We start from the raw sequence: 17,399 nt of genomic DNA, 5'->3' as shown, positions 1-17,399 counted from the left end.
AGTTACACGTGTCTTATTTGAAAACATTTTCATTGTTTTTTCGAGACAGTATCATTGTCAAACGGGATGAAGAAAGAGAACATAATCGTCAGGTTTCGTAAGAATGATGATGGTTCTTTATTACAATAATTTCTTTACGATATATAATGATATTATAAACTTTTATAAGTTCTATGTCCACAACCGAATGGCAAATGCAATTTCTCGCAGCTATTTTATCCCGGTTATCGAACGGTATTGTACAATTTCAAATTCACACTTGTTTTACACGGAATCATAGAGACGGGAACAATATGGGTAGAAGCATATGGAGAAACACGTTTTCTCATTTTTCCTTTTTTTTCCGACGGGAGTATCGAAAATGGACGTGTACACGTTTCTCGAGGTACACGTTGATCTGCTCGGCAACGCAATCATTACACATATAATATATTACAGATGAGAAATCAATAACGTAACCATTAATAACGATTAACGCAATGTACACGATACGTATTGGCTTATCATTCTTAAGGGTAAAGGCATGCATTTCGTGTGTAACGAGGATACAAATTCGTGCAATTGTATTGTTGTGAAAAACATGTCGTATATTAGATTAGACAATTTTTATTTCTAAAACTCGGTCCCATTTCATTACAGAAACTCGTTACAAATTTCATTTTATTACTCGTATCGTCACGAATGAGATCGGGGTCTCGTACACATTCATACACGCTTCCCCTGCTAAACGAACGCATTGCCTCGAATCATTCATTTTCCGATTTTCAAAATTTTGATTTAACACGAATTTCCTGTCAATGAAACGTGTTCATCATTTTTTATTTCTTTTTTTCTCTCTCGCGTTCCCTGTACATAACATGGCACGTCCTAATCCTATGATTACGCGGCACAGCGTAACCCCGTATAATTCGCATACCGGCGCTGCGCTTTTAGTTATTTCGTCTACGTCCGTTTCTTTTTTCGTCCGTTTTATACTCGAAAAGAAAAACAGATACAGATTACTTAGTTTACTCAAGTACTTTCCGTTTTCTACGTATGTAGAATATCTTACGCGCTAACCACTAATCTATTTACACAGACGCGTTCCTACATAAAAAATCGAGATACTTCCGTGCGCTCTGGCCGAGGCCAATTTCATTGGTCCCATGTACAAAAGGCGATGGCATAAAAAAATATAGGGCATCGTTAAACATTTAAGTAGAGCCGCGAGACAAGAATCCTAGGAAACGGCAAGCGTCTAAATCTTCCTTCGTTGTCTTCTCAAGTGTTTCGTTCGATTTTACCTCAACGAATCCCTGGATTCCGGTCGATCTTCGCTTGCAACTCGGAAACTTATTACCATTTAAGCAGTAAATTAGGACAATTCGTTGTACTGTCGTAGCTTACTGCGATATATAAGAAGAAGGGAAGCAAAGATAGATCGATAAACGATTGAGATGTTCCTTTTAAGTGTCCTCGAGTAATAACAGAACGTTTTTTATCACAGTCAAGGGGCGAACCGCACAGATGTTCCGCGCCACGAGGCGGTCTGAATATTCGTTACGTGTCTCGAATTTCTGAACGGCCCCGATGTGCATCTTATGATACGTGCTCGATCGCATAAAATAGAGATCCAATTGAATTTACACGCACAATTCCAGTTTTACGGAATAAAAGACAAGAGTAGCGGGTAATTTTGAAAGATACGTGTCCACCTTCGAACTTTCCTCTGTGCTTCGACATTTTAATATAAAAGTTTTTAACAAACATGCGTAAAACGAGTCAACAAAATAAAAGAACACGATGAACCATCAAAGTGAGCCATCAAAGTGAGCCATCAAAGATAGCGTTAGAAATCGAAGACGGAGATAGGAAAGTAACAATTGTTTATGCCATTTACTGCACGTCGTTTCCCTAAACTTTTAGTAGCCTTGTAGAAATGGTAGACAGTACTTTTTTTTCTTTATTTACAAGCCACCGTGAATGGCACATTAAGATTAACTTTGCACTACTTGTTTATCGTACACGCGCTCAACAACGATTTTACAGTTTATAAGGCGCGAGACATATATTTTATTCGTTCGCGACAGTCAACTCGTTAAGAAGGAAAATTAGCACAGTTTCACACGTTTTACGTCTAATCACAATCAAACACGGCACTTTCCAGCGAAGTGTCTTTTCTAAGTACACTGTGTAGTTTCCTCGAATACGAGGAGCCGGGCTCGTCCGCCATTCTATGTTCATGCTATCACCCGTTGCGTTTGAGATCAACGGACGATCGAATGACACCGGCTTTCCGATTCTACCTTGGAACCTTAACGGAACAGTCCTTATTCGATGTAAGTTTTAGGAATCAAACGGTCGTCTCGTTCTTCCTAAGGGGTTTTAGCGGCTGCAATTCCCGTTCCAGGCGATCGAAATCGTTGTAGTATTCATGGTCAGATTCTTCTTCCGAACTCCTTTGTCTCACTTGAGAACCAAATGTTCCGTTCGTTAGAACCTTTTCCAGATCAGGCGTCGGAATACCTAAAGTTTGCGGGGTTAATGGTCCTTCGTCTTGGGACATTATATACTCGGGATTATCTAACGACGTTTTCCCTTGAATAGTTAGAAATTCAGGATACTTTCGGTAACCGTTGTTGACTCGCTTTGGTTCCATTTCTAGAAACGATAATGTAACTTGAGAATTGTTTCGCGGATATATATGAACTTATTATAATTGTTTGGGAAGAATAAGTGTTTTTATTTAAGTGATTTAGAGAAAGTGTTTCGTGCTTACCCGTAGGTTTGGAGTCACCTATGAGATCCATGTATTGCGTTGTATTCGTTGGCAATTGCGGCGATGGCATCAAATAATCATCTTCGTCTAATGGCAAGTCGAGCTTGAGATTACCTACTTGAGCCTGCTGATGCGCAGAATTTATTTCGCCGTCGAAACAGTCGTCTGTCACATCGCAATCTAAGTAAACAAAAATGAAATTAATCTTTGACATCGATTCATTTAAATTTCTTTTTATTTCACAAAATATTAGTTCTACCATATTGTAAAATTCCATTTATTTAAACTCGTCGAGTAATCAACTCACCTCTCACAACGATCATCTTCAACGGGTCCGAGCAATATCTCGAACTAGTAGTGTCTGTGCCCACGATGTGTCCGCAATGACCATTCGCAGGCGCGTAATGCCCGTGTTGACCGGAGTTTCCTGGTTCGTGCGATATATTTCCGTTTCTGTGATTAGCGCCATACCTCAACAACTCTCTGTCTAAGTTTTGTTGGTTCTGAGGCGTGGGTGAATCGGTGGCTAGGGGTTTTCCATTGGGCCAGCAAGCTTTCATAGGTGTATTTGGCGGAGAGCCGGAAGTACTGGATGCTGAAAGTCCTGGTGGGATGGGAGCCCTTGATTTCGGTTGTAGATACTCATCAGCGTCTACCAAGGCTTCAGGACCGTCCATGGCTGATGCAAGATTTCGTATCATCTCCTTTTCGTCCTAACAACAAAATCTCAATTATTTACCGCCCTTGTTACGACGAACAATAATTAGTTAGAAATAAGCGTCCATTTGGAAATTTTTGTAGTAAAGAGAAGTGTTCTGGAATGACATCGACTCTTTCTGTATTATATACAAAGAATGAAGTAAAAAAACATTAAGTGGACTTTACCAACCTGCAGTGTATACGAAGGTAGCCTCATGTATTTGTCGCCCTTGATAGCAAGATATCGGCCAGGATCTCTAGACATCTTCGCAAAGTCTTCCGCCAGTTCTTTGAAGCTAGGCCTTGACTCAGCGTCCAACATCCAACATTTAATCATAATCATATACACGTCGATCGTACATATGGCCGGTTGAGGTAACCTTTCGCCTTTTTCCAATAATTCTGGCACGTTTCGGGCAGGCACATTCTCATAGGGTCTCCCGCCATAGGTAAGAACCTCCCAAATGGTCACGCCGAAAGCCCAAACATCCGATTTATGAGTGAAAACTCGATGTTGAATGCATTCCAAGGCCAGCCACTTGATCGGCATCTTTCCACCGGCAGCTTTATATTGTTCTTCGTTGATGTCCAATAGCTTGGCTAATCCGAAATCGGTAATCTTGACACAGTTAGGTGTTTGCACAAGAACGTTGCGAGCCGCAAGGTCTCGATGAACCAATCTTCTTTCTTCCAAGTAAGCCATCCCTCTGGCAATCTGGGTGCACCAATTTAGCAACGCTTTCGAGCCAATTTTGTCCTTAAATCTGCGCACGAAATCGAGCAAACAGCCTAAAGGCATCAATTGGGTCACTAGCATCATTTGCGACGTCATGCAAACAGCTAGCAACTGAAGTAGATTCGGATGCTCTACGCTAGCCATGATGTAAGCCTCGTCGAGGAATTCCTTCGAGGTATTCGCTCCTGTACCATTACCTTGCAAGACTTTTATAGCCACTGGAATCTTCACGTTCTCCCCTTCTGGCACCCAAACTCCTTTATAAACGTTACCGAAAGCACCGTAACCTAGAATTCCACCTTTTCTCATCTCTTCTTCTTTGATGATACGTAATTTCGCTAGATTTGGTTTCACGCCAGTTGGACGAAGAGGTTCGTTGTCGTCCAAGCCGGTCAGAGCCATTGTCATTTTCACAGTGTTTTCTTTGGCTTTTGCTCGTACACGCCAGAAATACATGATTATGGCCGCTATTATGAGGAACACTAGAGCGAATATCGCAATGCCTGCTAGGATAGCTGGTTGAAGTTCGTTTTCTACTAAACCCACAGTTTCCAGTGAACAGTACGGTTCACTGTCTGGATTGAAGATCTTGTGCGGATATTCGGGAGTACAGGTTTCCGTGCAGTTGAAAGACGTGGTGTTTCCGTCTGTATCTCCGTCCTGGAACGAGAAAGTAGACTTCGATGATACATTCGAAGACCAGTTTACATTTGATAGAATTTTCGTAAATCCAAGTCTTCTTTTTCATTGGATTAAAAATTTATACTCTGTAAAATTTGCGTTTACTGAAAATCAGTATATCACTTACAATGTAGATCTTGTAGTTTCGACATTTGTAACATTGATTTGGGCCCGGTCCAAAACATCCTCGACATTCGCTGTAGCATGGTATACAAAGTTGAGTATCGGCATCCGTGAAATGATCCGCGGGACACTCGTCTTCGCACTGTTCACCCCTCTTATACTTTGTACATTCTTGGCACACGTGCTCGTGGAAACCGTATCCCGTGCACTTCTTGCAGCGAGAGTGACATTTGCGACAAACAGCCTTGCCTGCAAGTGGTTTCAGTGGTCCTTGCTCTTGAGGACTCACCCACTCGTAGTAATACCCTTTAACCGAAAAATTTCTGTCAAGTTACTGAATCATATAACATTTTTCCACGTAAAAATGTTCTCTAGACATATGTATTCAAAATTAAATAATTATGTAGCAAAGGGGGTTTCAATTTCAATTTTGTCGAATTCCGATGTTGGTAAGTCGTAGAGGACAAGTAGACGATCGTCTTACGGTTCGTACAAACCGCATATTACCCACCCTTACATACAACATATACGAAGTCCAACAAACTTGGTACCGAGAAAAGACATTTTCACAGGATTACCCACTTTTATTATTTAACATTTCAAATTGAAAGTCATAAGTACATTTATAAGATTTTTCATCGTATTCAGTTATAAGACGCATTTTAAAAAGTTACAAGAAAACTGCGAATGAAAAAGTTAGAAACGACAAATTGAACTTATTAAAATCGTAGAATATTAAATTCGTTCTTAAGATACTGCTAGAACTGAGTTCGTATGAATTCTATTTATTTGAACAAAATTTTTATTGCGTCAATGTAATGTCGATTACGCGAACATTTTTATTTAAATCGCTTAAAGGTGAAATTACAATTTTAAGTACAAGGAATTTGGTGAACTGAGATTTCAGTTCGCTCTTATGGAGACGAAATAAATGGAAGATCACCTACCGTCAGGACAGGGTTCCTTTTTCTGCAGACAATTGCCGTTTATGATCGCCTTATCGCAGCTGTGGCATCCATTAGGGCCTATGTTGTTTTCAGGGCCGTCGCAACCACCCACACAGTTTTCGTGACAACTTTTGCACAGACCGTTGTCATAATACTTCGAGGATGGGCACTCTGGCACGCAGTACGGTCCATCTCGGGCGTGTTTGCATTTCTTACAGTGCTCGGCATTCGGTCCTGTGCAAGAGCCATCGCACTCCTCGTGACACACCTTGCAGGTCTTCTCATCCGCTCGATAAATTCTAGATAATGGTATGAATTTCTTTGAATTATTTGTCCCTTGGGCAGCCAAATAAGGGAAAACAAAGTAATATACATGGAAAGAGAGCGAAAGCGTGCGCACGTGAAGCAGAAAGTTAAAGCCTTCTCAGGTATTTGCAGTTTACCTTCGATCCACAATCTGAGGTAGGCAAATTTGATATACAGAAATGTGTTATTTACAGTACGATACAATTGATATGAATTTATAAAGTATTTTTGAATATGTTCGAGATTAATCTTACCCTGGCGCGGTGCAGTCTTGAATGCAATCGTTTCCTAGAATGAAGTTCTTACAGGATAAACACTGTGCCGGACCGGGCCCCCAACAACCTTCGTCGGAACATTGCTCGTCGCATATTAGTCCATCTTTTACTGTAATCGTACAAGGTATTTGTATATAATATATATTTATATTATAAATTCGTATAATATCGGTATTGTTTCATCTTGGGAATTATCAGAAGCTGAGTAGGCATTGCTAGAATAAGTCGTGCGAAGGTTTACGTAATGGAAAGTATATGAATATATAAATAAAATATTTCCAATATTACGCAAATTACTACGCAACACGATAATTCTTGAAATTTAAACGCTCCAAGTATAAACTATATTCTACTACTCATTTGATGGATTAGAAAGCAATAAGTAGTAAGTAACACTCACTGCATTCGCTTTCGTTCCGATTGTTCGATAACAGGCTCTCATGCTCCGATGATTTTTTGATTCTAGTCCAATTGATACTTTGCGCGTAACACAGATTCTTGTTTTCCAATATCGCTATCGATCCGGAATAGATCTTCTTGAGAGAGCTGAGTCCGAACGAGACCAATGACGTTTTCACCACGTACAGTGATGCAAAGTATTCCGTCAAGGTTCTTCCACCTATCACCTCCAGATTCCGGAAGTACGATAAATTCTCGAAATCCTTGTGGTCCCCTTGGATATTTAAAAACCCTGTGATCTCCTTCAACGTGCTGAACACTTCCAACTTGTCCGGATGCATTTTCTCGTAACGCTTGCCGAAACTGAAATTCGAATACACGTGTTGGAATCCTTGAAAGCTTTGGTCCAGAATCGTGATCGATCCTTCGATGATGGTGCAGTCCTTGAAACTGTCGATATTCCCGGAATGTACTTTCTCCACGCCTTTGCAGGTTTTTGGGCAAGGTCCGTCGCAGGGAACGCATTCTCCGTTCAACGCCTTCTTCTTCGGCGGACAAGATCTTACGCAAGCTCCGTTGTCTTTCAGAAGGTGTTCTGGACACCTTCTCACGCAGGTTGCACCATACGCGTACTTCCCGTCAGGATTAGCCTCCCACGAGTACGTCGTAGGATTGTACCTGAAACGATCGTTGTAATCCTTACTCGGTGCGGCCAAAGTCATAAAACTTGGGAGTTTCCAACTTTTTAGCGAGTGTTCCTTATACGATACCGTACCGGGAAATCGATATTGGCAAGCGGGAAAGATTTATCGATGATAAGGATACTGTTGTAAAACGCGTTACCGGGTTCGAAACGCGTGGTAAATCCAAGAAACGCGTGGACATCAACGCGGGTTGATAGACCATTCTTGCGTTTATAGTTTCCGACTATTCGCTCGGATGTAGAGGCCACGAAATATCATATCATTGTTACAGGACATTATGGGGGGATTGTTGGGAAGATTCTTTACGCAAAGATATTGTTTTTTACGATATGCAAAAGATTTGAACAGTGGATTCTATTATTTTAATCATATATGTCGGAATCAGAACATTTACTTTTCTATCGTGTCTGATGTTATCATTTCAATTTGATCATTTAGGATTCAGGACATACGAATCCGCGCGAAAAACCGCAGCAAGGTTGACAATAACGCGCAATGTTCTAAAAAATGCTAAACATTCCATTAGTACAATAAACTTCGTATTTAGATATTTGTCGATTTTACTTGTCAATCAAAATGTAAATCCGAACACAATCCAAATTTGTCCTGGTTCGCGAGGAGAATACAACGAGATAGTTCACGACGGATCAAAGAGATAGGGATCAATCTACTTACTTTTGCATGGGCGGACATTCCTGGGTGCATACACCGTCGTCGAAGAAGTTCTTGCAGGCGATGCAGTCGCTCTGTTTCGGGCCTGTGCAGCCACCAGCGCAAAAAAGATGGCAACACTCCCGCGGATTGGGCCCGAAGCACCTGCCCTGCCAACACTGAGGCGAACAGTTTGTCTTGGAATACTTCTGACAGTTCTCAGGCCCCTCGCCCCAACAGCCTTGCTCGCAGCTCTTATCGCATGGCGGACAGGCGCGTTCTGGCGACGTGAAATTGTACACGTAGGAGTACGTTGCACTCGGACCGGTGATTATTTCTTCCCAGTTGATCTTTTGGATGTGGCACAGGTTGTAGTTGTTGTATATGCCCACGCTGCCATTGAGGATATCTGGCAACGACACGTGTGATTTAGTTATGGTGTATCATATCGGTGAGATTTCAGGTTTGTTAACCCTTTACACTGGAAGTGCTCCTCCCAGGCACAGACGATATTTCGGCAAAAAGCTCGAGTGCAAATGATTAATTAAGAGTGTAAGGGCTAAAGAAGGCAGAGATGGAAGATGGAAGAAGGAAGATGGAAGGACGTAGCGAAACTCGAATATTACGTTTTCGTTTATTAAAAGAGAAAATCGAAAGATTCGTTTACCTCTGAGAGCCGGCATCTCCAAGTTCTGCATCTGACACATCGTGACGAATAGGGCGAACTCGGTGTCATGAATGGTAAGCTTGAAGAGAGTTCTGCCCCGTATGATCTGCAATCGGGGCAGAACGACCTTTTTGACGTCCACGTGGCTGATGAGCACGTAACCGGTGACCTCCCGTATATACTGGAGAAAGCTGAGGTCGAAAGTCTCGTTCTGGAGCCATGTGATCTCCAGGTTGCCGTCGACGTAAGTACAGTTGGTGTACCGGTCTCGAAGATTCCGATAGTGATGTTGCTTGTTGGATGGAACGGAGAGGCGGCCATTGGTTCCAATGCAAACTGCAGCAATGAAAGGAAAAACTTTTAACATAAATACATACGTAGTAAATTATTTTATGTCATCGAATGAGAAATTTCATCAACGAAAAAGAAAAAAGATAAGTGCAATAGAAATACAAGTAAGTAATTTAATAGTCTGCAAAACGATTCAGACACTTGTTCTTCAGTAGAGATCTTCTAGGTATCATTTGAATGTTTATGTTACAAAAAGGATATCGAATCAAATTAAATACCATATAAAAATATTTTTATATTACGATACTGCAGTGGTCGATACACGTATACTCGCGCAGTTTAAAAATCACAATTGCGAAACGTTCTTAGCTATATAATTAAAAGGTTAACGGTCTTCGTGTTCCACAATTTATATGCGGTTGAACAAGATACTCAAATGTCAGTGTTTGAGTAACACGTGTAGTAAAGTGCAATAAAGCTTACATCGTACGGTAGGACTATTGATCCAGCTACGGTGACATTTCGTAAATGACTAAGATATAGACTGGTCGCACGACTTCCGTACGTTGACGGTTCTCTGCGTTCATAAGATCATCGAGTGGAACGGTCTAAGGTTGCCACCCACATCGTCGAAAGCGCTTCTCCGATCTATAGATAGCTTTCTAAGCTTTGAAAGCAAGCCGTGGCAGTGGGCGAACCACTTCCATAACACGCGTGCACACGCGCCTGATTTTGTTGTACAACTGACAACTACCGTACGTATCAAAGTCCTGCATCGAAGATCTTGTGACCACGCTTTGTCTATCGATACTGTACGTACATATACGATAATAATTATTCGGACGACACGTGTCTTATACTTTGTTTCATTTCAGTTAAAAGAAGTTCAGTAAACATTTTTACTATCGTTATTGCAAATCGAAAGATAACTTAATGATTATTAATCCGTTCTCATTGCGAAGCATATCATACACCATCTTTAAAGACAAGTAGTTAATGAGAATACGATCGAAGAAAAAAATTTGTTTGAATCCTTGAAAGTAGTTATTTGTTATAGTTATGAGAAATAATCCGAGTCGCTATGTACCCTCAAGACGAGGGACTCAATAACCAAAATTCTTCCTTCAGCAACCTCCATACAATCGTGTTTAATTCGAGCCGAGTAGTTCTGAAACTCGTTCGCCAAAAACCTTAATAACCTCAATTATCATCCGTGCGACCGATCGCGCCGCCAATTTCTGTTCAATATCATTCATAACTTCGTTAATAACCGGAACATGGAGCGGCATCGAGGTAAGAGTGGACGCGCCCTGAACAAAAACGATCGCCAATGATCGACAGACGTCCGAACACGATCCGCCGTCTTCCCTTTCGGATTTCTTCATCTGTTTACGTCTTTGTCCCGGTGTGGCGGCGAGATTCGGCCCCGGAATCGTACCGTCGCCCGCGTCGCGGCGCATAGTCGCACGTATCGGCCCCGACTCGGGGAATTCGGTTTTGCTGCGTAACGCGGATCGCAAACGGACGCGACGCTGCGTTCCATCAGCGGTCTTAATCTGGTCGACCGATCGGAATCATGCGAAAATAATTGCGCAACGACATCCTTCTTGCGCATCTCGGTGGCCACTGCGCGTAAAAGAAGGCCAGACGCGACGAACACGTCATCGGGAGAGTAGGACGTATAGGGGGGCGAAGGTGGAGAAAAGAAGGGAAGAAGCGTCGGAACAACCGGACCCTGGTATTTCGTACTGACCAGATGCTGCGACGTAGCTTGTGCAAGACGAATGCAGAACGCGCGTACCAGCCCACGGCGCCACAAACTTTGAGAATGCGGATCGACCGTGGATCTGCATCGCTGCGGGATTCTTGTCGGCCAATAAGCCTCGCGGCCCCCTCGGACGCGTTTTCTGCGCTTCGACCGCTTGGAAGATTAATGTCCTAATCGTTGTGCAAGATAAGAAACAGCGAGGATTTCTTGCGAAGGAGACACAAGGACTAGCTCCTGATTGCGATGTTGGGAAGAACGTTAGCTCGCGCAAGAAGTTCATTAGGGTTATTTAATTTGTCGACGTTTGTCGATGGGACCTTTTCGCGTCCACGTTTGCAGCTCGTTAGGCAAGTTTGTCGACTGTGATAGAAATTAGTTAACGACAGTGCTTGAACAGCGGTCAACCGAGGTTATCGTTTTATTCTGCGTCGCAATATGTTTTTCTTAACCTTGAACAGTACGTTGAGTTCTTTCGTGGTACTGAAAGTAACACACCGTTTTATGAAGAATAGAAGCGGGTCGACTTACACCACTGGCTGATCATGTACGTATTTGGTGCATTCTGAAAAATTCTTGTTCGGCATACCGATGTAAATATCGACGTTTGTTCGCATATAATTCTACTGGCTCGATTGTTAGTCGCGATATTGGTTACGTCCGCGTAGAACAGGACTCGCGATCAGTTGTGTGTAAAACTAGTTGGAAGACGACTTCCGCTAACCGGAGGCGCCGTCGGCTTCCTTTTCAGGCAACGCCATGTTCAGGACTCTCGTACATCACCCTGGCTCGTCTGTTCGCCTGTTCGTTTGTTATTTTACAACAGAATCGTTCCTTTCCACCTGTGTGTTTCCCTTTTATATTCTACACGACGTGTGCGCCTCTCCGTTCCACTTTGCTCCGTGACGAGCAAGACGGTCGTACGATGGAAATTCTTACGGGAGGAAGAATATAAGGAGCACTGGTTCCGAACCCTCCGGGGACGTGTCCATCTCGTTCCTCTTCTTCTCCCCGCGTTTCTTCGGAACTTTTCACCGGCGCCGTGCGCTCACGCTCTCCGCTTCTGGTCGTGGAATCAACTCCAATTCCAAGAACTTTGTAAATTGTTCGATCTTTAAGCGTTCCAATCTTCTTCGATACAGGAATATTTTGTGTCAGATTTGAGAGAAGATAATCGATATATAAAATGAAAATTGACGCATCGATTGTATTTTTGTGCGAGTTTCCGCTTCTGAAAGAGCACGTTCGCTCGTTTAATTCACATTTTTACGAACATTTTCATATCGTAATATATCATGAGGTGTTAACAGTTTCCGTTCTCGATAAAATTCAGAGAAATGGATAGAAGGAACTAAAGAAACCATATTGTAGAATATTACCAACATACGCGTTACAAGCTTAGAAACGCTTCAACAGTAAGTCTTCCCAATGGTTTACACTCCGTGGGATCAAAGTAACTCCGAAAAGCCACAAGCCGTCGTAAAAAACCTGCGATGCAACGCAACTCTTCGCACTTTGGCCCACGCATCGGAAGCGAAGTCGGAGGTTTCAGGAGGAGCGCGAGAGCTTTCACGAGGTTTCGAGGTAACAAAATTACGAGACAGCCGATGCAACCGCGTCGCGTCAAACAGAAAGTTATGTCGCAATGAAAAAAAAAGGAAAGAAAAGAAAAAGTAAGAAGGAAAAGAGGAAGAAAAGAATAAAATAAAAAAGAAGAAAACAGAAGGGGTACGCATGAGATAACCGAGCGAATGGCTGAACCCGTTTAGTCGGGGGAGAAAAGTAGTAGTTGGGAGCGGTGAAGAAGTGTCGGTCGAGGTCGGCCAGCCGACACGTTCTCTCTCGTTCTCGGACCCAGGGTCCAGCCACGAAGTCCACCGGCGAATTTCGAGCCCCGTAGGGCTACGGAAACGTGGCAATTATCTTCGACAACGGGGTTACGAAAATTACCGGGCCAACTCCTCGGTCAGGATTAAAATTCTCCTAAATTTACGATGCCTGCACGCTTCTGAAAGACAATGGCAACGTATCGATTACGGGGTAGGGGGCGCGAATTCTCCCGTAGTTCGCCAATTACCTTTGCCGAGTTCTAGGAACACTTGTCAAGGTGTCGGTTTTCACACGCCGCGCGTGTCTTTAAGTTGATGTTTATAGGAATAAAATTGGCGAATTTAATGGCGGTAGCTTTTAACTTTGCTACGTGCAGGCTTAAATTTTAAATGCTAATTTTCCATAAACGCATAAAATCTCAGTCTAGTAACCGTATATTCGCTATACCGCACGCAATAACCCATACGTTTCGTCTTCGTTCGATTTCTTATTTACAAATTTCACCACCTCCCTCGGCCGGCTATTTGATGCTCGGATCACGCAAACGAGCCACCGTGTCTCGTGGCGATGCATAATGTATCATCGATGGATCACCATGGAGGATGTCGGAGCCGCGAGGATCACCGGCGAAGAAAGCCATCGCCACGTGGACTCGCCAATGAGTGAAGCTGTCGACAAAAAGTTCGAGTCACCGGCTCGTATCTGAGAGGAAGAACAGCCAGAAGGAAACAACACGAAGGAAACGAGCGAACGAGCCGACGACGGCCGCGAAACCGAAATCCCGCGGCGAGGGCTTCTTCTGTGGGCGCCGGAGTTGTGCGCTCGCCGTGTGCCCGGCGACCACCTTCTAGGAGAAGGCAAGCACCGATTTTTATGCGCCACTTTAGGACGCCATTAAAGGCCAAAGTAATACGAAATAACCGCACGCCGATGGCGGCGCCGTCGCCGCCGTTTATTTCGCCTCGTAAACATCGATACGCACCGTGCAGCCTCTTCTTCTCGATTCTTCCCCGCCGATTCGGGGTCTTCTCGTGCGGAGCCGACCCTACGGCAAACCCTACTCCTTCGAAGGAATAAAGACCAGGTATCGTAAATGCGCGAAATAACCATCGGAGAGCTCTGGTTTCTTCCGACGCGGACCAAGGGAGAAAAAGATCGGTGGTGAGAAGGGACGCCAGAAAAAAGGATGAGTGGAATGGTGGGGGATGGGAGGGGTAGGTGGGAGACAGCCGACCGGACTGGAAGCTCGAAGGGGAAACAATAATTTAGGAACACCCGTCCGGGCGAGAGACCGAACGCCGAGGAACAATGGGCTCCTCCACCTCGAAGGTGAAACTCGTCGTACCGCACCGAACACCGAGACACTGATTCTCTAATAAAAGTCACCATGTAAACACGAGTTTGCCATCCTCCGCTCTGCAAGAGCAAGCGTTACGAGCGTTGACTCCTGACATCGAACCAACGGGTTTGGATAAACAGTATCCTGCTTCGTTGTCGCTCTATTCCACTCTCTGTTTTGTGAGAATTAATGCGTATGTTGGCAGCGTTTCTTTGTTCCGACGCTGGATTGATTTGTACGAAGGAATCTGAAGTGATCTTTTTGTGGATTGTCTTTGTATCAAGTGTGGGTGATGGGAATTATGGATGAGACGTATGGTGGTGGCTTCGGTTGCGATACAGCGCGATTTTTGTAATGTATCTCGAACGCGAGAATGGTAAAAGTTCGTATCACATTTTCGAATGATTTATTATTTCAAAATGAAAATTAAGAGGGTACCTACTTTCGTATAAGGTTTGCGATCGATAAGGTCTTCTAAGAAGCCATCGATCTCGATGTAGATTTTGATGATAATTTAAAACTCGATTTAACGTTAAATAAATTACATCCAACGGCGTTTAAGGGAGGTTATATTCGTGTAAATTGCGAATCCGACCTGTAATCGAAACATATGTACATGAAAGATTTATTGCGTACAGCGTGCTAAAACGAAGCATCGAAGCGAGAGATTCAATAAAACCGAGTAACCGGACCAGAAAATAAATACGTCAACGCTACGCTCGAACCCGATGTGTGGTTCGTAACGTTAATTATCGCACTGTTAACCAAGGAAGGTTAAAATTTGCAACAACGTCGCCTTTCAGATTAAAAGCAAAACGAGATTAAAGGAATCGTTTGGCTCCCAGGGTATCTTTGCCAGTGACAAAAACGGGTTTGCTTAAGCGAAAAGCAATTAATCATCCATACGAGTTCCCGGTTTGCGTGTAATCTCCCGTTCACCGTGAACACGCTCGAATCCACTGGCAAAAAGCCGATGGTTTCGTCGCGAAAAAAGAAGGGAATGAAACGAGAACGAAATGCTCGGACTTCGCGGTCTGACACATATTTATGCAGCCTGGAGCTCCATTACCGTGCCACACTTCTGAATATTACTTCTCGAACAAACACGCCACACTCCGGGAATAATATACCACCTTGGGATACCGAGACCGATCTTCGCCTGCCGGTGCTAACCGCATTTTCTACTGCGCTCCATTTTCTCCCCTCGCGCGCCAAATCGACCGCGATTCAAATAACTTTCGTCCCGCTCAGTGTACGAAAGGCAAACACGTCGATTGTTCGTTTCGCGATAAGGGAACTCGAGCGATCCCGTAAGAACCGGTTCGCGACATTCCGCGATCTTTCTGCAAATTCGAATATATCGAATATCTTTTTTTTTTTTTTATTCTTCGTGATCTCCGCGCTATCTTCACGCGGTATTCGCGCGAACTACTCCAGAAATCTCATCGATGGTCCTATTCGTTTTGGTTTCTTTTATTTCTCTTTTTCTTGGGTATTCTACGAGACCAGATTGTGAACGTAACACGGAAGATTACGACGAACGCGAAGCAGAAAAGCATGGTACTGCTCCATGACTGCACCTCTGCTGTAAATTTGACCACGTCACTTCTCGCCGTGTTAACGGCGAATATTTTTCTGTTTTCGCAGAATCTTCGCCAGAGTTCGCATCGATAGACTCTTTCCCTTCTGATCTCTGCTCTTTTTCATTTTAGACACGTTACAAAAAAAAAAAAGTCTCGAATGTAACACGGAAAATTACGATGAACACGAGCCAGAAGAACGACGAATCGCTTCGTCACTCTCGATCAAGGTGGAGTCACGGCCGCCATGACCTTGCACGAGGATCGATCTTCGCGCGGCGCGGAATTGAAGAGCGAAAAGAAGGCCGACGCCGAGCGGCAAATAGAGTACCAGTTCGAGGATATATAAGTGGTTCGTATACGTTATAAGCCGTAGCGTAACCATCCCAGGGCGTAACATTAATAGCTTTATGGTTTATTGCTTTCGAGTCTGCGGTTAAGCTTCTCTCCGCTCCCTGCGGGCGAGCTATGCGTTCGAGACTCTTAGCGGGATAGGCCCATACAAAAAATAATAAATAAATGTATGAACATTTCATTGACATTTTATTTCAGAATGTAATTTCAATTCGTGTTCTTTCGAAATTCGATTGTATCCAATGCAATCGATTCTAGTCGGGGATCATTATAGATTTTTGATCGTCACGGTCTTGCGAGCCTGGATCTCGTTTGCAGTAATTCTAATACTCCATGACAACCAATCCTGCTCTGCGCTTTACATTATTCCAGTTTCAATACACGCCAATTAGTCGCGAGTAACATTTTAATTGCAAATCCCATTTTTCTGTCGATATTCCTCTCTATGTTTTCGGCGCTTTGTAATTTCCAACTTCACCGAGTCCACTGTACATAGATTGTTAAAAGAATGATCTCGTGTTTATCTTTAACGACGCACTTGATCATGCTATTTCTGCCGAGATTCATGTGGAACGGGAAAGATTCAACAGGTGCTCACGTAGTCATTACGTAATTTGCACAAATTGCGAGGTATTAGCGTTTCCAGTCGATACATTCGAAAAACCTTTGTTTTGCAAATTCGCTGTGAACTTTGCTGTGATAGATATAAATTGAAAATAATACGAAGTCAAGCAGTAAATCATACAAAATGATATGCTTCGAGTGAAACATTAACGAAGGCGACACTTAACACACAATGCTCGATCTATAATGAATTACGTGAATAATTTTCTCATTATTACTTAAAATCGACTTTCAATCAGCTCAGTCGGCATTCAGCCACTTACATGGCATTAACGGAGTTGAAGGGAAGTAAGATCATAGAGAAAAAAAATTTCTGTGACGTAGATCGGTAATCTTCTTTCGACTTTGTTTACTTGGGACGTAGTTCTTCGACGAGCCATTGAATTTAAAAAAAGACGAATTACAATTTGTAATAGATGTTAATCCATGAATATAAAAAACATGTTATTTCATTGGTTTTCATTTCATCTTTACACAAGACTTCGCTCGTTAGTCTTTGTTGTTTCAGACTTTGCTGCATTGACGATGTAGAAATGTCGTGTTGCTTTTGGAACCTTTTATTTGTAACATTTACAGTTTTGAAAATTAAAGTTGAATGTAACGAACCTCGCCTTGAATATACGAAAAATGATTATGATAGTTTTATCAGTTCAATTTTTTTCAATCGTAA

At 43.0% G+C, this 17,399-nt stretch overlaps 1 protein-coding gene across 4 annotated transcripts in view; it reads right to left on the bottom strand.

The window, feature by feature from the left end:
- Positions 1 to 93: 93 nt before the first annotated feature.
- Egfr (epidermal growth factor receptor) overlaps positions 94 to 17,399 on the bottom strand; it is a 172,410-nt gene continuing 155,104 nt past the window's right edge. For all 4 annotated transcript variants that reach the window (XM_033336225.2, XM_033336222.2, XM_076627882.1 and 1 more), the window contains 10 exons: positions 8,947 to 9,282; positions 8,304 to 8,688; positions 6,926 to 7,602; positions 6,505 to 6,634; positions 5,945 to 6,243; positions 5,002 to 5,303; positions 3,648 to 4,853; positions 3,066 to 3,471; positions 2,759 to 2,938; positions 94 to 2,640 (listed from right to left, as the gene is read on the bottom strand). In XM_033336225.2, coding sequence (XP_033192116.1) covers positions 2,333 to 2,640; positions 2,759 to 2,938; positions 3,066 to 3,471; positions 3,648 to 4,853; positions 5,002 to 5,303; positions 5,945 to 6,243; positions 6,505 to 6,634; positions 6,926 to 7,602; positions 8,304 to 8,688; positions 8,947 to 9,282 — 4,229 coding nt within the window. In that variant the 3' untranslated portion in view covers positions 94 to 2,332. The remainder of the gene's footprint in view (positions 2,641 to 2,758; positions 2,939 to 3,065; positions 3,472 to 3,647; positions 4,854 to 5,001; positions 5,304 to 5,944; positions 6,244 to 6,504; positions 6,635 to 6,925; positions 7,603 to 8,303; positions 8,689 to 8,946; positions 9,283 to 17,399) is intronic.

Source organism: Bombus vancouverensis, chromosome 2, assembly GCF_051014615.1.
Source record: "Bombus vancouverensis nearcticus chromosome 2, iyBomVanc1_principal, whole genome shotgun sequence".
Lineage (NCBI taxonomy): Eukaryota > Metazoa > Arthropoda > Insecta > Hymenoptera > Apidae > Bombus > Bombus vancouverensis.
Note: the sequence above shows the minus strand (reverse complement) of the source record. Positions and strands in the feature narration are given on the sequence as shown.